Source organism: Cuculus canorus, chromosome 1 (assembly GCF_017976375.1).
Source record: "Cuculus canorus isolate bCucCan1 chromosome 1, bCucCan1.pri, whole genome shotgun sequence".
NCBI lineage: Eukaryota > Metazoa > Chordata > Aves > Cuculiformes > Cuculidae > Cuculus > Cuculus canorus.
In genome coordinates, this window is record NC_071401.1 from 134,084,463 (window position 1) to 134,109,592 (window position 25,130).

The window sequence follows — 25,130 nt, forward strand, 5'->3', positions numbered from 1 at the left end:
GAACATTATAAAATTAAACTATAGAAAGTTTAAAGTTACAAAAGGACAATAAAAAAGAGATGTTGTATCTTTTAATTGAAGTTAAGAGTAACATTTCCAGTATTTCCTGCAAATTTGAAGATACACGCACAGAAGAAGTGAACAAGAGTTGAAGTAAAATAGCACCAGTCTTCTGTAGTATGGAAATGGATAGCTTGACACTTACGTCTCCTGTCCCCCATCATTCTAAATAACAATTTTCATGTTGTAAAATTTTAACACTTCACGTGCAAGGAACTCACAACTGAGAAACTGCTTAAAGGCTGGTCCAATTCAGAAGTGCTAAATTTTGCTATTTGTCAAGACTTCTGGATACCAAAATTCACATTCCAAAGTTTCCTCTCCTGAGCATCACAATCTAATCACTGCTTCTCCTTGCACAAGATACTCAGAGTAAGTATCTATAGTCTCTTTCCTGGGCTGCACTTGAGCTGCATGCATGAGAAGCCTTCAAATGTCACGTACCTGCCACTCAGCACATGCATAAACTCAACTTAAAGCTTTAAAAGCCATTGTTTCAATCTACTTTAAAAAACTGTACAAGACATGAAAACAAAACATCAAAAGAATAGTTAATGTCAACACATATATACTCCTCCTGATGTATTCATACATGAATGTGTTCTCTTGATTAAAATTATGCAGAACCTTTATAGTGGAGAGTGTTTTAAACCGTGCATTGCTTAATACAGATGTGATCCAGCTAACTTTCAACCCATTAATGAAACCTTTGCACAGCATCCTGGATATTGACACTAAGTCCTAATGTTTGCTTGTAACAACTGGTCTTTGAAAACTTCTTTTGGATTATCATATCTCACTGAGACAGGAGGGAGCCCTTTTTTCTTCCCCCCTTTAGCAAGAAGAAAGTGAAAGAAGGGTAGAAAAATCTCTCTAGCTGGATGGGCAAAAATGATTGAGAATGATTGGTCAGCAGCTAGAGAAGACCTAAACATCACTTGCTATACATTGATTTCGCTTAACATTTTCTGTAAACACCTTCTCAAATTACTGTTTGCTACTAATCACAGTCACTATTTAACCTACTTTTCAATACTTACTGAAGTATTAATTCCTTATTAAGTACTAATAGAGCCTCCTGAAATCACTGAAGTTGCGACTGTTTACACTTCTGGGGGATGCGTCCCATTTCTTACGCCTTTTTTCCTTGACTTATTTGAAAAGGAAAAGGGCCACAGAGAATTAATACAAATACGTACAACCACCTAGAATAATACTGTTCCTACAGTATCTCATGCAGACAACTTTTCCATAAACACAACAGTATGTTTAAACATAAGGCAAACAGACACTGGAGGCCACTAAAAAGCTCGTTTGTATATTTCCCTTTATGAAGTAAAAGTCAAGTTTCATTTAAGTGCTATAAAAGTCATCCTAACACATATTGTTAAGAAAAAAGAGTTGTTTTTTAAAAGCTTGTTATCAATGCTTGTTTGTCTAACAGTCTATGTACAGAATTTACAGTTGTAGGCTGAAAGTAGATTTTTTTTAAAAAAAATCTTTCCAGAAAGAGACTGTTTACTACCAGTCTTAATATAGCTGACTGAGCTGGTGCTTTGACAGAATTGTAGTCAGTTACTTAGTATAGCAGCCACTGTTTTCATAATCCTTAAAACAGTAGAACTCTGAAGGCAGATTTGTCAGAAAGCTGTAAACAAATAATTTTTCCAAGACTTATTGGCAATACACAATGTGATCTTTAGTATTTAAATTTCTCTGCCAAATTGGGATTTTGTAATCTGTGGAATCTACTTCCAAATTAATACTCTGGAGCAGTATGGAAACTTTCCTCTGAAGAGGAGTCAAAATCTATTTCTAACTCAGACTCATGACAATTTGTGAGAAAAACAGGATAAGAGTTTAAGTCTGAATGATCCTGCATGTTAGTAGGAGCAGTCTCAATAGCTGACTGCATGAAGCATGAAGATTCCCAGAGCCAGGTTTCAAGGTCCACAGAGGAATGAGGCATTTTAAGGTGGCAGTATGAAGAATGAAATTCCATAGTAGATGGGACAGTTTGACATTTTCTTAGTGATGCATAATTGTCTTTCCTGTTAAAGAAAAAAAAAAAATTAGGTGTTTCCATGACATTTCTATTACTGTTCAGGTGCTTGACAGAGAATCTCATATAAAGAACACTACTAGAGGAAAACAGTTAATTCTAATTGCATTTATTGAGTTAGGATATGGGACAACAGGAAAAGGATCTTGAAATGATCGTATTTAAAAGAAGGAATCTCTGCTATTATGTGTGGTCCTCAGAAGTAGGTATAAAATAGTTATATTAAAAGCCACAGTTCTGAGCTTACGAGCTTGCAAGGGCAGACTTAGTTTGTACACTACCTCTTAAATAGTCCTGATCTTCCTCCAGCTGTCCACTTGGAATATTTCCCAATTTACCAATCATGGCACTAATGGTACAAGAATAGTCTCAACATTTACAAGTTGAGTAGCAAACATAGTCGTTCAACTTCCCAAATGTCATCTCTGCATTCCACTTTTCAACCAGCTAATTATGACCAACCTGAACAGCTGGAACAGACCTTTCCTACACTCTAAAACAGCACCTGCATCACCAGGTTAGTCTTTTCCAATCTGAGAAACAGGAAACTGAAGTTGTAACCAAAAGCACTCAGCTTTTTCTTTAAAGTTTCCTCTCCTCTCTTGTAGTGCTTTTGTGAAAAAAAACAAAACAAAACAACCCACAATATCCTGTCTCACACACAAAATACCCCCAATATGTCATACACACACTTCAACACCAGTTTCCATACCTGAAGTTTAGGTGCACTAGCAGATACCATCAACCAGGTTAAGTTTCCTAAAAGGATTTTCAAAGTGTAAACAGCGCAAATTTTCATGAGATTTAAGTTTGATTCCAAAACAGAAGCTAGATCTGATGACATAGAGGAAGAGTATTAAAAAAAAAAAAAAAGGTAGGGGGATTACTTTCTGCAAAATCAGCTGTAAGGTCTTGGTGGATGTTGAAACATAAGCCCACAGTCACCTGTAGAATACAATGCAGGATTCTATACATAGAGCCTCAGGACCTAGGCACCTGAATGAGAAATCCACTTAAAGGAAGGCTTTAGAAAACGTAGAAGTTTGACAGTTCAGTGGGAGCCTATCACCCTGTACCACAAAAGCATAGAGCAAAAGCCACATGATCATCGTGTTCTGTTTTAGCCCCAATAGCTTGGTCTTTCCACATGCAAAGAAACCACATCTTGGTCTTGACACATGCAAAGAGTCATTAATCATGACTCAATGGCCAGGTAACCCCTCTGAGAAGTTAGATCTGAGACAGTCTTGTGGTACCGTGCCTTACAAAGGCCCATTTCCAAGTAAGAGTCTCATGATTGGAAAGGCAGGAATGTAAGAAACACGAAGAAGCTGCTAAATAAGGGTAAAAGCAGGAAGATGACTATACTGAATTTTGTTGTGGAAAGGCATCAGAAATACCATTACGAAAAGAAGGAAAAAAGGACACTGGATTACATGTGGTATCACATAACTGAAGAGGTGACAGTAGGATGATAGCAAACATATACCAAGAACTACATTTCTGCTCAGAGAGATGGCTTCAAAATCCAACTAATATTATACAAGAAAAAACTTTAACTGATTCAGAAAGGGAGAATAAAGGTTATTTGTACACAGGAATTAAATGCTTCTGAATTCTGGATAAAACTGAATATCCTAAGAAGCAAATATTTTTACAACCTAATGTTAAAGCCATCATTTAATACTTTCAAGGGGGAAGAAAACACAAGCTTCAACCTCATTAAGTCTTCCATTAAGCCAGATGTAACAGTAAGTTTGACTACTCTGTCCTTCTAAGGGATGGCGCATATGAAGCAGGTCTTTCACAATGGCAATCCAGAACCTGGCAAAGCTTCTTATAAGGAAACAGCATCAAGCAGTTCTTTTCAGATAGATATCAATCTGCGCTTCATGTAGCTCAGTGCACAGCATTGCCAAGGCAAAGAAAAAGCATCTTTGATTTTCCTCCTTATTGAGCTTTATTAATAAAACTAAAAAGACAAAAGCTTAAGAACTCTTGGCTCAAATGAAAGGGTATTTTTTGTTTTGTTTCATTTAAAAATGTGCGGTATATAGAACATGGCTATGCTCTAATAGAAATAACTGCTGCAGTTGGGAGTCTGCAGTGCTACAGCTCTCTCATGGAAGCTTTTATGAAGCATTTAATAATTCTCTTTAGTCCTAATAGTTTATCAGGCTAATTACTTTCCCCTTTCTTCTACCTTCTACCCAGCAACTCCAGTTGAGACAAGCATAAAAAAAATATTGTAAAATAGATCTGACCCACTCTGAAGTCTGGATTTCTACTTTTTCAAATAAAATCTTAAGAGGCTTCATATTTATAAGTATTTGGGCCCCTGAGAGAGCATATATTTCTCTGTTCACAGCCTAGTCTGACATGACTGTAAAAGTCACTGTTCCAGAAACAAGTCCATTTTTTGACATGAAAACCTAAGCTGAATAGTTTTCATCTTGTGAAAGTTTTCGGAGTTCCTTTGGCAAATACCATACTTCACAGGAAAATGAGAAATGGTAGTAGTATTCTTAAATTCATACTGATATGAATTGTAACTGATTCCTCCATACATGTAACACTACAAAGATTAACAGAATTTAAAAGCTTTAAAGGCTAAATATCTCACCAGCTTGGTGAAGAGAAGCATCATGAACCTAGTTACAAGCTGGTTAGAGTAGAGGTTTCTCTTCCACAGAACTAGAGGCTCCTAAAAATTTATCTTATTTTACTCCTTCCCAGCTATCTAACAAGACCACCCTTCATATATGTGAGAAAATAATGGAAGATCAGTTAAGACTGTAAACAGCACACTCAAGTGACTCGCAGCTGGGGTGTAGAAAAATACGCCTATCATTCTAATTTCTGTCTGTGCTTGTGTATTTGACAAGTAGAACATCTGTGTTCAGGTAACATAGGTCTGTGATACACTTGGGTGCACCCTACTGAAAATGCTTGAGATTCTTGCCCTACTGTGGGAAAGGGCAAAAGCACAGTGGTAAACTAGGCTTGCACAAATTCCTGAAAACTAGGCAAAAAACATCAGGTTCATCAATCCTCTAGCAAGGAGTGAGCTCTGCTGTGCCTGCATCCCCCATTGTGAGCCTTGGCCCAGGTGCTGCTTTGGGGATCCCCCAGCTATCGAGGGAACAAAAATAAATTTACTCTACGCATTTCAGCCCTGGATTTGTGGTTGTTCCTCTACAGACTCTGACAATATTCATCCACTCTTTAACTCTTACTCTGTCCGGACTCCTACAAATCTAGTCTTTCTCCCAATGTTTTCCCATTCTTATCTTCCACATCTAGTTTAAAACATCTTTTCCCCTCTCTTTTTTTTCCTGATTGCTCCAGCTACTATAGAGCAGAGCAGAAATGAGGTCTCTATTCTCAGTCCAAGGTATGATCCACAACCCTCCCAAAAGCATAAGCCTACCAACAGGGAACATCTACAATACGTAGCAGTCATTGATCAGTTACAAATAAGAAGCTCCAGAAAAGATAATTAAGAAACAAAGCTAAGGATTAGAAGCAGTGAGAACTATTTTGTGTACCTTTGAGAAAATCATTAATCCTGTGTTAAGAGAGAAAATTGAAGTACTTGAAGTTCTGAAAAAAAGAGAATTTCTAAAAATGCATCATTTGCATGTGCCAGGACTCCAGTTACCTGGATGTACAGAACAGCTTGCTCTTAGCTTGGGAACAAACCGCACCAGCAATCCGACAAAGCTGTTCTTGCATCCATCGAACATCAGCAGGCATGTCAGGAAACCAGTTTACTAACCTACAATCAAAATGAAAATATGCTTGTAAGCAGCAGATATAATCTGTGTTATATGTCCAACATCCAACAAAATAATAGTTTTCATTCTCCCCAAGTGAACTCCCCTACCAAAGTCTCAAGTTCTTCTGAACCTCCTTAAATACCCACTTACCTCTTTACTACAAGATAAGAAAAAAGCAGCACAGAATACTGCATCTCTGATCTATGCTCAGTGGCTGACCACTATATGCACTGCACACCCTATGACAAACATTTAGGAAGCCTGTAAAATATTCCTGTCTCCAAGACCTCTTTCTATGCTGTAGGAACTTTCTGGTCAGTATAAAGTCAGGTGGAAGAGGAAGGAGGAACAAAAGAAAAGCACAACAGAAGAACAAATAGAAGGCAGAAACAGAACAATGTCACAAATGTATTTTTTACCTTAATAGAAATCAGTTATACCAGAAGGGGACAAGAGGGAAAACCCACAAATTCTGTTGAAACTTGCTTTCTCACTATCCACCAAAAAATGACACAGAAGTCAGTGCCACATTAAATGACACTGAAACAAAATATTTCATTGGAGTTCTATATGATTCCATTTACAGAACATTTGATTTTTCAAGTATTTCCTAAAGACAGCAATGACATCTGCTGCTGAAGGACTGGAATTCTCTTAAGCAAGCACAGAGCTTAGGGATCACGGTGCATTAATTTAGCGTAATTCCTCCTTTCCTGGAATGGAAACACTTATACAATTAAGCCCTGTTTCAAAAGTATAACTTTTAGTCAACCTAAACAAGCCTAGTAAGAAAATTTATATGGTGCATAAACACTGCATTTCACCTCTGACTTCAGAAAGAAGCTAAAGCACAAGCACTATGTGGACATAATTTAAATATCACTGCAGAGCACAGTAGTAGTAATAAATGATGTGCTCCAGGAAAGCAAAAGTAAGGGTGCTTCTTTCAAGCAATTCAGCTTGAAATCAATCAAGACAGCTACTACTATTACTACTACTACTAATAAGACTAAATTGTTTAGGAATCTTACTGTTTATTTATCTAGCCTTAGACTATAAAGGCTTGCATTATAGAGGATGCATTATGTAGGTAGAAATAATGGTCTTTGAATGGTTACCACTTGAATTCTAGAGTACCAGAATGCCTACAACACTGTAATAGCTCACAGTGAGTAAATTTCCAAAAGTACAGTAATTCTAAAGTGGTTCATTAGAAGTTCCTTACCGTAAAGCAACAGAGTAAGCAGATTCCACAGGTAGTGTATATGGTAGCATCAGATAGGATAGCACTCGTATCGGGAAGAGTTTAGAGAACTGAGCATAGAATCCATTCTGTTCTTTACAAGCTTCCTGCAGTGCTTAAGAATAATTTTTAAAAAATATGTTAGACTATTTGAAGACAGCTTAAAAAATGTGCTCAAAGTTCAGTAATCTTCAATCAACATTATCAAGTGTTACTGAATAAAACTCAGAATGAAAATTACAGAAATAATCTCAAGGCACTCTAACCACCAATCTCCTCTACGCTCTTTTAAAAGATGGGAAACAGACTCTTACCACAGGAACAAAAGGCCACAACTTTTAAGCAATAATTTTAAGAATTAATTTATAATAAAAATGTAAACTTCACCCCTCAAAAATACTTGTGTTTATATAGCATTCTTGTCTTGTTAGAGACGCTACAACTCTAAGGAATTTGTTTACATTCTAGAATTTCACATATTCCAGTTGTTACATATAGTTGTAAGAAATATTACCCTTCAAATTTTGTTCTCTGCGGTTACTGGGGTCATAAGTTTCAAATCTTGAAAATACCAGTCAGTATCCATAAAATACTAGGTAAAAGTTAAAGATTAAAGAAATATCAGAAGTGCTTTTGGTCTATTATTGGCTTATTAAAAGACAGGAAGGCCAGAGAATTCGAAATACACAGAAGTCTGTTTTGAAAATAAGATGGGGATAACCGGTGTTTGGATTTGAGATTCAACTTTGGTGTGAAAAATGTGCTTACAAAAATACTGTGCATGTATCAAGTTTATACAAAACCAAATGAGAATTCAACTAATGACTCTGCAGCGTTGAAAGTAACTCCTTCCTCTTGCTTCAATCTTATTTCTTTTGCTATATCAAAATGTACATGTTCACATTTAATATGTGGCCAAAGAACTTTTCTAGGTTGACCTAGTCTCTAGTATCACAAGCATAAATAAAAAGCATCTTAGGCAAATTACAAAAGTGAACAGAGTAGAAAAAGAACTCAAAGTTTGCCTTTTGCCATTTCATCTGCCAGGAAACAGTTTGAAGAATGTACCTTTACGAAGTCTAGGAGGTAGACTCTCAAATATGCTCTTTTCCAAAGGCCATGGATTTTCCTTCAGCTGGTCATTAAGTACTTCGATTTTCAAAGTTTCTACTTTGTTATTTTCTGTCAATGTCTTTTTCTTCATATGGTCAATGTGTTCTGCAGCTTCATGAGGATTTCTTTTTGTGAAGGACAAGTGGATATAAATTGAGTCCTTCAGAATACCTGCAAGAGTCAAGAGCTTCCTCTTAGGTTTGATCCACAGGTCTTCAGAGTACCTGCACAGTACTTGTAGCCTGCATATCTGTACAAAGGCCTGCCCTGAGGGAACATTATCTACTCAGTGTCAAATACACTTGCTCTTACAATCCCACAAATGTTTAAATCACACTGACGGAATATTCTTTCGCAGGTTAGGTCTTTAAAACAGGTTCCGAAGAAAACAAAAAGGTAACCAATAAACTGAAACTGCACTGGAAACAAAGTCATTTACCAAAGTTGTTTTCCAGCAAGAAAGCAAATTATTTAAAAGGAGAGGAAGAAAACAGATTTAATATTTATTTGAAAGAAGACACCTAAACCACATCAGACATCTGGGAAATTGGACCCAGCAAGAGAAAGAAAATGAATAAGCTACAATATTGTTTTATGATATGCAAGTCCAGATCTAAATCAACAGTGGTTGCCTTGCAAAACTGGTGCCAATTAAGAAATAGTACTGATAATGACCTTAGAAACAAGCACCAGATAAAAAGCATGAAGCTAAAAATACAAGACGGTTATTTATACTAACTATCCAGAAAATCATTATAAAGTTTATAATATAAAGACTACCAAGCTGACTAGGACCCATACCTATATATAAAAGAATCTGTATCCTACTTACAATTACTCCTAAAAAAACAAATGTAAAAGAATATACAGTGAATTTAGTAAAAAGTTTTCTGAAGTGTTACACCTGGGTGGAAAAAATTAACTCCTACAGTTGAAATAACAAGAAGGGAGATGCATAATGAACAAGTCTGGAAAGGTTATAATTATCACCGATTAAGCTTGAAGACAAACCTGTCACAGACTAAAAACAAAGGTGATTACTGAATCAGTAGTGTGAAAAAAGAGGACAATAGTGCAATACACAGAGGATGTGAGGAAAAGACACCAAGGAATATCAGATACAGACACACGGGGAACTTGTGGATACTGTATAGTAAAAGAAGTAACAGGACCTGTCTTAGTACAGGCGACCACAAATTACAGGCTCTTTGTATAGCTTGTGCTTTTAATCACCTGGTAAAAGGTATAAGGCAGGACTCTCTCATTAAATATTTAATACTATTACTAGAAAATAGAAGTTTTAAGCAGAACTGTGACATTCTTTAACAGTGAAGAAAACTGTTCCAAGAAAACATGACTATTTAGTATTTTGTTATAAAAGAGTACAAGCAGTGACCTAATTAATCTGTGATTGCATTACAATACTGCAGCTGGTACTACCTGTAATAGAGCAACCATCACATTTCAGTTTCCATTCCTCTAATCCAACCCAGTACCAATTTGCTTCTGCATCCAAAGACTACAAGGACTAGGCATATTTAAAACATGGTTACCTATGCTAATATCAAGTGACTGTTTTTAACTTGCTTGTCACAAAGTATGCAGAGCAATTACATTTATTAATGTAAAATGTCACTAGAAGTCTAGGAATAGAGCAGAGCAACATAGAGTTCTTCTTAAGCTTATCTAGGTTCTAACAACTGCTACATTACAAGTTGTCTTCTTCAATAGTCTTTCACAACACAGACTAAGGATTTGCCTGTTACTGGATTTATATAGATGTTAGCCAGCTCCCAATTCTAGACTACAAGGCTTTATCTAGAAATTCACTTGGACGATAGCAGAGAGGAGGTGATGACACAGGTTTCACAGGACTGGATAACAATAGCCTATTCCTAGCCTTTACAATGAACACAAGAAACTAACAATATGATTTCCCTAGAACTGGAATTATTTGGTAATTTCACTTAATAATACCTTAATATTAATGTCACACAAATTTGACAGAAATCCAAAAGTTCAGTTCCTGTGTAGCAGCACCACTTGACTCCGGTGAATAGTTACTACAACTACATGATATAAATATCAAGTGAAATTCAGAACAAGAACTAAACTTATCAGGATCCCTTCAAAAACCTCAAAGACCTAGCCTCTTCTGGGCTACTTACAACCCCTTCACTCTGCTTATTTCTTCAAACTTGGGTTAAGACCACATCATCAATAAATATCCACAAGCACAACATACCATTCTCTTTCAAGAATTTAAGAGCATCTGAATATCCTTGCTCGCAGATCTCTCCTAGTACCTGCAAGCACAGGGAAATGAATCAGACAAATAAAAAAAGATTCAACTTCAAGATTGAAAGTTTGCAGAATGAAAAGCTACTTCGATCCACCCTCCATTCTTGCAAGAAAAAACTACATTAACAGTTGCTATACTTCAACAGATTCAGGTCAGTATTCCTACTGTGATGACACATACACAATCATGCATACATGAACTTATCTTTCAGCTATTACACATGCACTAAATTATTCACCTGAAAGGAGAGCATGCTAAGAGTTTGCAAGAATGTCCCTCTCTTTTTGTTTCTTTGACTAGCCTTTCAGCAGATGCAAGCAAAAATGTAATAGGATGGCATGGAGTATGCCAATTCCCCTTTTCCCTCCCAGTGCTTTCCAATTCCCAAAACTATGAAAAGTCAGCTATGCAATTCTCATGTTCAAGCTCAGACTTAATCTTCCATATGAAAACATCTTTCACCAGATTCAACACCAGCTCACCTACACAGTAGTCCTAGACAAAAAAAAAAAAAAAAAAAAAAAAAAATTAAAGCCTACATAAGTAGAATTTCACATTTTTCTTCAACTGGTCAAAAAGCCCTCAATTAAAAAATTACATCTGTAGCTGTCGGGAACATGACTTCTCTGTAATGTATCTCAAGCCAACTGGCAAAGTCTGTCTTCATTTTTTCAGCTTCCACAACTGCAATTCAAGAATACTTACCTTATCAGATCTGCAATTAGCAGCACTTAGCGAAGTTTAAAGGCAGCTTGCCTGTCTGAAGTATTAATTGAGAACTTTACAGAAGCATGAAACTTTAGAGCTTCTGCTAAATTCTGAAGCACCTAATTAGCAGGTAAACATGAAAAGACTATGAACTGACAGTTATTAATTTACCAATGTTGATTTTATGATAGAATCCTGTGTTAATTCCCAAATAAATACTGAAAGCCAATAGCAGGACATGCATTTTTAGTCTAAGAGAGCCTAAAAAATAAGGAGAATGAAAACAAGCTGAAAAAAAAAGAAACAAGAGGAGAAACATCACCAGAAAAGTTTATATAACTAGAGAAAATGCTAAGATTACTGTGGGCTTTCTGCAATGCTTTTATATGGAAAGATGTTTTAGTATCTACCTGAAGGCAGTGAGTTACCTTAGGTTCTGGTGGAAAGAGTGCTTGTGTTAAACGATAAAGATTTCCCAAACTGAGCTGAATACTGGTGTTGGTCACATTCATTTCATGGAAGTTGGCAGACTTCCCCTTTGGACAAATATCGCACTCCCCAGCAAAAGGCGAAACTGTGATGGTATTCTTAGATTCATAGTGAGGTAAATTGTCACTGATTCCTCCATCCACGTAGCGCTACAAAAATGAATAGAAACAAAAAATCAAAAGCTGAACACCGAAAATTCACAAACAGCAGATTTCCCATCCAAGACTTAAATAGTATCTAAGACTGTAATGGAGCTGTCTCTACCTATGCTCCCATTTTGGGGAGCATGCTTTGTCCTCTAACACCAATTAAAAAAACCCCATTGCTATCTATAGTTCCATAGATAGCCTAAGAGTATGTGATTTGGGATTTTTCTGTATGTTTAAGAAAGACCAAATCAATTTTAAAGACCATAATCCTACTCAATGTGCAGAGAAAAAGTAGTGCCACTGTCTCCTCTTCCTCAAATGACAGCATCAACCAAAGAGCTACCAGGTTACTTTTTTTAGAAAGAATATGATTAAAAGAATAGCTATACACTTCAAAGCTCAAGTTCTATGACACTAAACCACTCAGTTAGAGTTACTTAAAATTACTCTTAGTAATTAGAATTTGATATAAAAACATGATAAATTTTTAGATGTGAAGAAACTGTAAGTAAAAAGAGACAATGCTTCAGGAACCTTGCCAACAGCCATGGATATCTATTTTGCTTCAAGTGGAAGTTTAAAAGCTGTTCCAGGTTATGTTTTTGTCTCCTTCATGTTGAATTACCTATTTCTGTAGTTTTAGTGCATCATCATCTCAAACACTTTAAGATCCAAGAACTAGAATTCTGTATCAGGATAACTAATCTGTAGTGCTGCAGCTGCAAATGACAAGGACAACTCACTCACAACAGTCACATTTCCAGTGGGGCCAATTGCTGCTAGTTTGTTTTGACAGTGGCAAAAGACCACCAGCTTTGCTGGTTTAGTGGCTGCATTTTCCTTCTTCCTAACTAGGCAAGAGACATAACCTGCAGGTCTTGTAAACGAAGCAGAAGAGGTTGATTAAAGTAGGAGCAATCTGGATTATCAATTCATCTGCCTTGCTACTCACTCCCTGACCACGCTGAGAAACATATCAGGAATTAGGAAGTAGACAGCCCAAATCAATTTACTCAACATACTCTTCTAAAGCAGCCTGTTACTACCTCTCAGCTTCCTTGGACACTCTTTAGAGACAGCAGCATACAGCTGCTGACAAAATGCCTGTAGGTGTATAATGCAATAACGAAAGTACATGTGCAATCACAAAATCCTTTGTGGAAGAAGCCAGTACAATACAACAGGTTTGACAAAGGTGGAGCCATAACATGCAGTCTTCTCATAAAATTACAAAAAGCTGGAAGTACACATCTGAATCACTGTTCAACAGAGGTAAATGGTTTTAATTATTTAGAGATTCTGCCTATCTGTCCCCCCTAATAATTTTTTAATCCAAAACAATTACTGTGTTTGAAAGGGGTAAAAAAAACCCCAACAAACAAAACCCACCACATTCAAAAGCTTCACAACCGGCAGTTAAATATACCTACTTGAAAGTTATCCTTAAGGCTTTGTTTTAAAGTATGCATGCATGAATCACCAAGCCAGTAAATAACAAGATGATACAAAGTTTACATATTTGACATTCTACTGTGTTTAAACCCTATAGGAGTCCTGCCAAGCATATGGAACTGTGGTATTCTTATCAAGTTACATGAAAAATGCCTCCTAAGCTTTAAGATAATATCAAATTATTGTGAAGATCAGAAGGGCACTAAGATTCCTTCCTTCCCCTTCCCTCAAAATAAAACCAAACAAAGCATTATTTGTATGTTTTTGTACTCTGAACTAAGCCTTTTAAAATAACATTGTTGTCTGGTGACAAGAACAGAATAGCCAGATTAGCCTGGATCCACGTAAACCTTGGATTCAGTCCAACGTCCTGTTTTCATAACACCTTTAATCTGGAAGAGTTTAAGGAGACATACAAGGTTTAGAAGTACAGATAAAGAAAAATCCCCGCACAGTTCTAATCAATTTTGCTTAAATTACAGCACAAAGATAATACATTTCATGTCTATCTATGATCTTTTAGCACTTCCAGACGGCCTTTACAACACTCTGTAACCAACTCCTGTTAAAGATGTTTTCAATTTTCTTTCAATATTCTCCCCCTCTCCTTGTGTAAGAAGCACCAAAGTTGGAAGGAAAGAAAATAAAAGTTAATGCAACACTATACAAAAAGCCACAAATGTCACTGCCTTGATTATAATTGCACATCTCCTTCCAGATCTGTTAATCACAACACCTGAACAAACTATACTAACTTTTCTGCAGTTGTTACTCCTTTAATGGGGAATTTAAAAAAAAAAAACAGCACAGCCATGAAGTATTAAGATGTTTCATAACCAACAGTTCCTGTGAAATAACAGAACAGACTAATACGCTGACACTTTACCTTTAAAAAGCAATCTTTCTTACACTGAATACAAATGACAGGAGATATTAAAGAGCTTTATTGATATCCACCTGAACATGAAACTTTAATCCAATTTTAAGGCAGCTCTACTTACAGCAAGAACACAAATATGCACAATAAACTATGCTGTAAGATTGGTTCTTTTTTAAACAAGTGACTCTTCTTAAACATTTATGCAGGTGAATGAGCATAACTTTCTTCAATCCATATTTGTCATTAATTTAAATACTTGCTAGCTTAGAATAGCCCTTTTAATGACTCCATCAGCAAGCAAGAAATTCAAGAGAGAGAGCACAACCGAGAGAGCGCAAGCAAGTGCATGTGCATCCGTGTGTGCTTCACACAGTGCAGTGGAGAAGAAATATACATAACAGATTTTCCACATATTTAGTGTTACCCTGCTTGACAAGTTGCAACATGGCTGTGTTTAAGTGAAAAAACATATACATTGTCTGAATATTTTCAGAATAGCTAAAATTAATTTTTAGATATTAACAATAGAGACTTACCACACCCCGAAATGATGGTGGAATTAGGCCACAATAAATAGGGACAAAAGAACTACAGATTAAAGCCTGTAGGAGAAGGAGACCGTATAAATTAAATGGCATCTGTTCTATTATTGAAATAATAATTTATCTGTATCTCTTTAGATATCGGCAGAAACAACCAAGCAAGCAACCAAGAAAATCCCCAGCAAGTGGGGAAAAAAAGAGGTAGTTATGGGGGGAAAAGAGGTAGTTGGGGGAAGCCTGAGGAGGTCTTTCTTTCTTTTTCTCTTTCTTTCTTTCTTTCTTTCTTTTCTGGATTTTCAAAATGTCAAAGAAAGGGTGCGAGAGGCAAAGTGATGGGCATCTCCATGTCCTCTGACACTGTATGGCAAAGGTATGAGTTGTATCATGTTTAGGAAGTTGATAGTGCATTATTGTGATCAATATACGCAATGAAGGGTTCTGTTCAGGATCATGGAATATTATTATGACATGTTTTATATGTTTGTTTTCTTTCTTCCTTTTGCCATCCATTATGGTGCTTTCCTGAGTGTATCTGGGATATACTGAACTCAATCTGAAGGACCACTGTTTTTCCACTGAGTTAACCTGCATGAAAATGTAGTGACTCCAATGGGCTTGATCCTCTTGTAATATTCTGCGTTTATGGTGGTTAGTCCTCCATTACTGTGTTTCCTCGGACCTGAATAATGAAGGAACCTTCTGATTGTTTGTGCAGTGATGGGAATAGTCTGCAAAGCCTGGTACAATGGTCTTGTTTGTACCTACTGCTATGGGGTGGGGAGGGCAAGAAGTTACTCTGTCACTGTGATGGAATAACTAATATTTAGAGATAAAAATGTTTTTGGACAAAGACTGTGTATTCCATTAGAGGCTAAATATGACACACTAGAGAACCTAAGGATTTAGCCGTGGAAGCATCTCTTGATGCATCAATTTATTTTTGGTGATATTTAAGGAAGGAGCTTTTTAAATCATAAAGATCAGTACACAGGCATCATTTTTACATGCGGAATGTGTGTGTGTGTGTAGGCATATGTAAAGATATGTATGTAGGGAAGGTGGGGAAAGAAAAACCTCACATGCTGATTCTTCATGCAAACAAAACTTCCCACTTAAGGGAATGTTATGGGAAGCAGAGACAGGCATGCACAAGTTACCCCTGTTCTGAGTCATGGATTTTTCCTCATCTTTGCGGCTCAGACGTGCAAGCCCTTTCCCTACCACACTCCCAATTCCTTAATAACTGCTGAGGTCAAGAAGAACAAGAGACAGATCACTGACACTAGAAGGCCTTCTAAAATCACACCAGGGCACATGAGGTTTCTTGATGCTCAGTCTCAACTGTCTGGTACAAGAAGATAACTTTAATCCTATTCTATTTATCACTTCTCAGTAGTCTTTTCACTTTTATACTGACTTACACCCTTTCTAACGAGCCACCCATGCTTTTGTTGTTAAAAGGTCTCAACAAATATCTTTACTCCAGCTAGTTTGTAATGTGTATATTTTTACTCAGCACATGAAAAGAGTTACAGGCTGCTTGTTGCTGCATTTACTATGATGTCTTTTGGCTTGGAATAATTAAATGTAATAACCTTTGGTACCTCAAAATACAGAGTGAATAAAGTAAAAGTCTATTGTGTATATGTTGAGGCTTATTTTAACACGTGCCTTTCCAGCTGCAGTATCTGGTGATCTCTCTAGGAGCAACTTATTACAAAATGCTCTCGCTCCCACTGAACCAAATTTAAAACTGGAGCAAATTCAGATCACTATAATTGGTTGGGAAAATAATGAGAGAGGGAAGATCGATGTGGCAGACACAGACACTAACATACAGAAAGTCTTTGGATGGAAGCAAAAGAGTTTGAAATTGGAAGCCAGCTCAAAGCCTCTAGCAGCATTAGGCAGAATTGAACCATAGGAGAGGGGAATGCTGCTTCTGAACAAGAGCCCTTCCTCTGTCCTTGGAGTAGTAGCTGAACATACATGCCCAAACCTTCCTCCCTGTCAGTGACAGATGCTGTGTTTGCTACTAGAGCCTCAGCATTGGTAGAACAGGCAGCAAAAGCTGCAGTGGCTTCACAACCTGAAGCAGTGGCTGAACCAACAGGAGCTTAATTTGCCCATGTCCAGGACTAGTTCTCTTGAAATGTGTCTACTTCTGCCCTTAAAGTTATGTCTCCAACCAAGATGTCAGTAAGTGCTCCAGTGTATAAATAATGACATTTCAGTAGCTCAAGAGATGAGAAGTGATTTTTTCTTTTTTTTTTTTTTTCTTTTTCTTCTGTGATATTTCAGGGATTCAAATGTCAATAGCTGTTCCGTTTGAGTCTTCCTTTCAGGTCAGAAGAAATTCATATGTCTGCTATCGCACGCGTGCACATACACATACACACGTCCTTACACACACACGTTCTTCTACGTTGGCACCAGACGATCTTTAAGGTCTCTTCCAACCCAAACAATTCTACAATTCTAAGTACACTGATAAAAAGAAGGGGTGGGGAAAGGTATTATCAAGCATTCCTTTAAAAAAAGATGATGGTATTCCATGTTTCTTTTTTTAGAATGTATCCACATTCCATCTAAAAAAAAACCTACGAGACTCACTAAAAGACCATTTCTAGAAATGCTAATTAGCAAGGAAAAGTGTATGATCACTCACTCAAGTTTTACATTTTGTAAGAAAACAAAGTATGTAACTGGGGACACAAACATCAATATCCTGGGATCATATTAGAACAGCTTCATAACTGATATTAAGAATTTTAAAAAGCTATTGTTGACTGTTTCTCGATCACTGCTTTTATAGAAATTGTCTTAAAAAATTCTTATTCATAAAGGATATGGTTTGATACTGCACTTTAAAGGCATTTATCCTTCTTAAGACTGATTCCTCGCACCTACTCACTGAAACAGTTCACAGACACATTGACTAGGAAAACTAGTAAGTGAATTTAGCATAATGAAGCTTGAATTAATCTTTAAAATACTTTCAAAATCATAATGTTTAAAATGTTTAAAATGGAAATCTCATGGATGAAGTCAAATGGACACAAGAGTACCGAAATTTCAAAAGCTGCCAAAAATAAACATACCTGGACAACTTCTTCTTTAGAGTTAAAATTAGATATCAATGCATTTTTACCATCTGATACTCTGGTTAGTGAAATACACAGTCTGCCCGATGACAACTGGTGAGCATTTTCTGGAAGATTTCTCATCAGTCCATCTCTTATTATCTTTATCACATTAAAGGAAGGATGAAGAGGACCTAGGTTTCGCTTTCTTGCTTCCTTGGCTAATGCCAGAACATCTGCGCAAGCCTGAGCTGAAAATAAAATGCATTTCATTTTAGAACAGAAGATACATCAAAATAAATCCCAAAACACAGTTCCAACAATAAAGCATGGCTAGAGCTCCAACTTTTGTCTCCAACTGCTAGCATGAAAACTCAAAAGCTTATTTAACAGATAAAGTACCTGTCCAGTAGTGTTTAACACCGTTCAAGAGTTTTCTGACGAAAAATAGTAACTTTAGACTTTCAAATAGAACTCCTCGTGAAGACCCAGCCACTTAAGTCACTTATATGTTATTTAATGTAGACTGTGGGTGTAAGACAGCCATATAAGGTTCTTCTGTTAGGAATTATTAATTCCAGCAACACATTCTTTAAGGAAAAAAAAGATGAGTGATCTTCTGTGAGCACATACACAACATATTCCATATGCAACATCCATAAAACCCCACAGTGCATGACGCACAAATTCAAGGTTCACAGTATATCTGCTGAAGAAACAGCTATTAACACCTGTTGGACTTCAGCCAAATTTAAGGTTTCAGGGCCCCATTCATTTTCATTAAAACACAATAAAAGAAACACATTAAATGTGAACTTATGGTGAGGAATATCAGGAGGGAAATTTTTAAAGCATGGGGTAAGCAATGTGGAGACCTTAACACCTCTGGCCTAGTTCCACACCTAAATCGCTGCCTTTTTACCAATATGTAGCAGTCACATAATAATTTTTTCTCCAATTAAATCAGCATCTGATCAAACCACTACAGAAAAGGATTGTTCCCAGAGAACACTAAAAACATTCTAAAACCCACACATCTAGTCATAGCAAGAACGGAAGCTCATCCATCTTCAATGTTTTGTTTTAGTTTTTACTGTCATGCTTCTCCAGAGCATATTTTGAGGAAACTGCCTGATAAGCTCCGCAGCTTGGTAGAAGAAAGGGGATGGGGAGGAAAGTCAGAGTAGTAGGTTATTAACCCAGCTGATATACTACAAGGTTATCTAAAAATATTTTCAGAATTTGCATATTTGAACTTCCATGGACTCTTTCTAGAATAGACAGGATTCAACTTGCCAAGTTAAAAGTGAGCACTGTGGTGGAAACAACTCTGCTTAAGCCTTTGAATTCAGATTAATTTCCAAAAATGCTATCTTTCTACTATGTTTTCCCCCCTCAAACAGCAACACCCAAACCTTTCTCATTCTTAACGCAGTAAACCAAGAGTTTATGTTCAAGTGAGTTAGCTCTAATAGAGAAACCAAACCTGAGGTATCAGACATTCCATTTTTACAACTATGATTTTTATATTCTGCCCTTACAGAGTGAAGTCTTAGGCCATAAATCCACTGATACCGGTCATCTGTCCACACCTTCCACTACAGAAGACAGTAAACAAATTAGACGCAGCTTACAGTTCATGGCCATATATATATGCTTAGATTAGTAAAACACATTTTACGTGCAATTAAAAAAATGGCACAAGTCATATTCCAGCAGGTGAAGATGTAATTTCCAAAAGCAGTTATGTAGACATTTTTAGCAGTTCTTTTAGTACACAGATTACCCCCCTTTTTTAATAAACTAATTTAGCAATGTTCAATCTTCTAAATATTCTAAAGATAAAAATCAGGTAAGTTGCAGGAGTCTGAGACACTGAACTGTTGGAACTCTGTCCAGCAACATCAGTCTTAGTGCATGCATTACCTTCCTTTACAAAACAAGTACATATTTAAAAACTGATGCAGCAAGGAAGTAAATTGCTTGTTCTAAAAGAAAGACCAAGAGCACTAGGTGCATGGAACATCAGCAACAAATACACATGCTCTCACTTCTCTGCTAGGTCTTGACCCTATTCTTCCAGCTACCATCTTGTCAAACTGAAGGTCAAGGTATTACTTATTACTGAAACATGGTAACATCTTCACCCATTTGCACTGCAGGCCTGTTTCTGCAGAAAAAAAAAAGTAAACCACTGTCTTCTACTAACCTTGTGTTATGATTATTCATCGCTCACCGTAAAGAATGTGAGGCAAGTATCAGCTCACTTTATGTATTCCATTAAAGGGCTGCAATACTGATGACCTCTAACAGTTGAGATTTGAACTCCTCTCATTTCAACTTCCTTTCAGAAAATAACTACCTGTCAAAATTCATTTGATTTCACAGTTTAACCATCTCTTCCACATATAAGAATTTCTATCTTTGGGATAGTCTATAGGGAAAGGAAAAGAAAAATCAGGTTTACAGATTACATTTATTGTAACCTATTTCAAACATGAGATGGGCTCCTAAGCTAAAAAAAGAAAATGTTGTTTCTACATACAACAGTATGTGATACTAAAACTCTGAAAATTGAATTAGCTGTTCACTATTAATTCAACAGACTTGAAAGTATTCCAACTTCTTTTCCTTCTCCCCTCCTTCCTCAACAGGACTAAAATACAGTTACATTTTAGGCTGGCGTATTCTATAACAGGATCTTCTGAAAAAGGAAGGTGGGCTAGAGCTCAAGTCAGACTGAGATTTCAAAAATACCTTAGTACATCCACTTCATTTTTTGAAATACGAGAGAGCTAAAGAAATTAAATGTTCCTATTAAATGCAAACTGTTTCTAGTTATATTTCCTATATTTCTATTTCTAATGGTTAAATAACTATTGATTTGTTTCCTAGAGTAAAACTTGACATCATATTTGTAGCTCACACCAAACTCGTTCTCTTTAGGGCCACACTAGAATGGATGACCACATTACCATCAAAACACCTGAACTCCAAGACATCCATGGGGAAGATATAACAAGATAAGTGCACCTTAACAGATCCAGTTTGGAATAGTTCGGAATGCACTTCATCCTCAAAGGAACTGTCACCTCTAAGCTCCTCCCTCTACTTTCACCCAAATTCAATGCAGGAAACTTCCTCCTCAGCCTGGAAAAGTACACCATTTTTTTCCCCCAATTCCGTGGCTAATGTTTACATTTATTAAAACCTGAAATTCTACAGACTCTCAGGCTGTCTACCCAACAGGTGACATGAAGCACAAAGAAAACCCTTTATTTAAACCATCCAGTTACAAACCTGTAAGACATGATGTATGCACATCAATTTTAGTCAAACAGCCTGCTCGTATATATACACACATATACATATATGCACATACACAGTCAGAGTCTTATATGTATCAAGTGTATTCATGCAGGACTGAGTCCAGTCAAGTCTTGAACACATTCGAGACATACCACAGCCCCTCTGGGCACTTGTTCCAATATTTTACTACCTTCATCGTAACTCTCTTCCTTACACCTCATCAGAACTTGCCATGTTCCAGCTTGTGACTGCTGCTTCTCATCCTTCCACTACCCATCTTTGAGAAGAGTCTGCCTCTATGTTCCCACAAAGAACTGCACATGTGAAACACTTGGGACTTAGAACAACAACTGCAAAAGTAACAAATACTGCATAATAAAGTATATCAGTGTAAGGGAGGCATACAATACAAACTAATAAAATATATCAAATTATTATACCACATTGTGTTTCTTTAGAACTTATTTTATAATCCTCTGCTTTCACACAAGCTCACAAAAAATTAAAAGCTAAAAAGATACTGAATTATTCTGGGAATACTTTCTCAGCTTGATGAATTTACAATAATTCATAGATTTTAGAATGTGGCTGGTTTTGAATCATCTTCCAAAATTCCCAAGTTGCATTTTTTAAAAAAGAAAGTTTCCAGAAGAAACACACTTGCCCATAAAACGCAATACCTTGGGCAATGATTGCACACATGCTAGCTGTCTATACTCTTAGTTAAAGAAAAGCAAAAATCTCAGCTGGCACATGAGAAGGGAAGGACAAGGCAATAATATAAAGTCTGCAAGACTCAATTATTAAAATGTTGAAACCACAAACTTTCAGGTAAACACTATACTTTTGTTTGTGCTTAAAAGCACTTTAAATATTTAAAGCAACTTCCTTCTTAAATAATTTACAATTATTAAGATTTAAAATCGGATACGTTCTAAAAATAAATAGTTATTGTTTTAAAAGCTGATATTAGACTCATAATAAGCATGTTATGTGAGGACACTACAGCAAAATTAAATTAAAAGTTTAAGTAGCACAAGTTTATTGCTAAAGCTTTGAAGAAATTAAGCACATGTGATAGCAATCAGTGGCTAAGCAGCAGGGACAAGAATTTTACAGCATTACTCTTGCAGCTACGGAGAACTGTTTGTTTCAATCAATGAACTGTTCCTTCAGAAATTTAAAAGCAAAACCCAAACCCTCTCCTAATTCAAAATAAGCACTCATTGCTCTCCTCCCCCACCTATATGCAAGATGAAGCATGAATTTACACAACCATGTAGTTCCAAACCCGTTAAGGGTACTGTTAACAAAACCATTCCACGTTGAGTCATGAACAAAACAAGCTTTTATCAAGAGGATTTCTTTGGTTTAAAAGGAAAACTATTTTCAGATTTCCAGATATTTCGTACACTTTTTAAAGTGCATTTCAGTCAGCATCCTGAACACCTTACTATTTCACTTGTATCAAGCTTGCTTGAATGTCTAGCATGTCTAATTCACTAGATAAATGTATATTTGGGTTCTCACAAATCCTGAATAGGTAAAAGTAAGGTATACTTCTACTGCCAGAAAATAACCACTGATTTCACAAGAGAGACTGCATGTAGCTGCAAGCTAACATCTTTTATCAGGCAAAAATACAAAACAAGATTAAATCTGTTACTTAAACCACAATTAAAATCAGTGATTTTAATCAATCCACTGTTTCTAATCATATACCCAAGCGACCTATGCAATACACTGTGCACAGATTAGAAGAAAAGTATGTTAAAGCTAACCTAAGCCTTGACCTTAACTCTTAGCCTTACCCCAAGAAAGGAGAAGCTTCAGAGGAAGCAAGTTAAAGCTAACTGAAATTCCATGTGCATAGGTAGCTACAGAACAGAAAGACTGCTTCCCAACAAAGTGTAAATATTGTTTCAAATTGATGACAGGGCTAGTCTGCTTGCTTCCAAGGGTGTTAGGATTCAGCTATCTCCCGCTTTCCCAACAGGTTTAATTCCTCTACTTTGCACAAAGCAGTTGTTACCAAGCTGGTATTTGCATCTCTGAAGCCAAAAGGCATAGGAGCAACTTGGACGGGGACACATCTCTGTCCCTTTACCTGGGGCAGTGAACTCTGACCACACAGGTGGAGAGCATTTGACCACGCAGGTGTTGAAAACAGTTGAGGCATTGTCAAGACCATTTCTGGAGCCTGGGTGGCTAAATGCCCACCCAAGGTGAAGACACACTACCTTTACCACCTGCCTCCTTCCTCACCCTCAAGAAAACACACAATTGTGTGTACCTGGAGGTAAAATGTGCACTGGAAGGGATGTAAGGGAACAGAAGAATCATAGAACCACTGGATTGTAAAAGACCTTTGAGATCATCGAGTCCAACTATACCTGCCCACCACTAAATAATGTCTCTTACCACTTTATCTACTTGTCTTTTAAATACCCCCGGGGATGGTGACTCAACCACCTCCCTCAGCCCATTCCAGTGCCTGATAAACCTTTCTGTAAAGACATTTTTCCTAATGTCTAATCTGAACCTCCTCTGGCAGAGCCTGAGGCCATTTCCTCTCATCCTATAGCCTGTCACCACGGTGAAGAGACCAATACCCACCTCTCTACAAGCTCCTTTCAGGCTGTTGTAGACATTGAGAACGTCTCCCCTCAGCCTCCTCTTCTCAAGGCTAAACAACCCTAGTTCTCTCAGCTGCTCCTTAAGACTCATTCTCCAGCCCCTTCAACAGCTCTGTTCCCCTGCTCTGGACATGCTCCAGGACTTCAATGTCTTTCTTGTAGAGAAGGGCCCAGAACTGAACACAGTATTTGAGGTTTGGCCTCACCAAGGCCGAGTACAGGGGACAATCACTTCCCTGGTCCTGCTGGCCACGCCGTTTCTGGTACAAACCAAGACACCATTGGCCTTCCTGGCCACCTGGGCACACTGCTGGCTCATGTTCAGCCGGCTGTCCATCAACACGCTCAGGTCCTTCCCTGCCAGGCAGCTTTCCAGCCACTCTTCCCCGAAAGAAAAAGCAGCCCGTTACTTACAGGGCCATACAACCCCTTCAGATCTAAGGAGTCGCGTTCCTCTTCGGAGACAGAAAACGAGAAAGACAGCGAGACAAAAAAAGAGCCATACCCGCAGGGAAGAGAAGCCCCGCTCCGCACCCCCCCGGCGCCGCCAGCCGGGGCGCCCCCGGCCCCGCATCCCGCCCCGCGCTCCGCCGCTGACCCAGGGAGCCGCCCGCCACGAGCACGGCGCCGGCGAGCGCTCCGGCAGAGGCGCCGTAGATGTGCCGGGCGTCGCGGATGATGTGCGGGGCGCGCTCCTGCAGGCAGGTGGCGGCGCCGATGTGGTAGACGCCCAGGAAGCCACAGCCGGCGAACGAGACGCTCCAGCCGCGCTCGCGATCCAGCATCATCGTCGCGGCGGCGAAGGAGGAGGAGAACAGGACTGCTACTGCTACTGCTCCGACGACAGCGGCCGCTACCAAGCGAATGGGACGCTTGCGGCGGGGCCGCCCCCTAGTTTACGCGGGCAGCCGGCGTGGCAGCCAATGGCGCACGCCCGTTCCGGTGGGCCAAGGCGCGCCAGCCAACCGCTGCGCGGATGCAAATGAGGCCCCGCCTCCTCCGTCACCGCGCGGCACTGCGTGACACGCGCACCGCCTGGCTCTGTCAGGGAGGTGCCCGCCCCCCGCGCTCCTGGCGGCTCTTCTGGCTCCGCTTCTCCGCCCTGCGCGGCGGCTGGCTTCTCCTTGAACCCCGCCCCTTCTGTGTCCCAGGAGCTGTGTGACAGCGAGCGCTGTGCGATAATCCTGTAATAAACTTCGAGAGGAAAATCCACAATGTTAATACTAGGCTTCTAAAGGGATATTCTAGAATAATCTGTTTTTTTTTCCCTGAGTATCTCAAACCATTAATTTACACAATTCTGTGTTCATGTTCTACCAACAT

At 38.1% G+C, this 25,130-nt stretch overlaps 1 protein-coding gene across 4 annotated transcripts; it reads right to left on the reverse strand.

Annotated features, from left to right (window-relative positions):
- Positions 1–1,432: 1,432 nt before the first annotated feature.
- On the reverse strand, positions 1,433–24,691 carry LOC104067327 (1-acylglycerol-3-phosphate O-acyltransferase Pnpla3). Of its 4 annotated transcripts, none has more exons than XM_054078276.1 (10): positions 24,313–24,691; positions 17,881–18,113; positions 14,774–14,839; positions 11,696–11,905; positions 10,503–10,563; positions 8,213–8,428; positions 7,127–7,259; positions 5,784–5,900; positions 2,835–2,956; positions 1,978–2,111 (listed from the first exon to the last, which is right to left on the reverse strand). In XM_054078276.1, the coding sequence occupies exons 1-9, from the start codon at positions 24,593–24,595 to the stop codon at positions 2,851–2,853; spliced, it is 1,425 nt and encodes a 474-aa protein (XP_053934251.1). In that variant the 5' UTR covers positions 24,596–24,691; the 3' UTR covers positions 1,978–2,111; positions 2,835–2,850. The 4 variants fall into 4 exon arrangements, with proteins under 4 accessions (XP_053934238.1, XP_053934243.1, XP_053934251.1 ...); XM_054078280.1 differs by having other exon boundaries at positions 2,835–2,881; positions 24,313–24,690; XM_054078263.1 differs by lacking the exon at positions 2,835–2,956 and having other exon boundaries at positions 1,433–2,111; positions 24,313–24,685.
- Between the last annotated feature and the right edge of the window lie 439 nt (positions 24,692–25,130).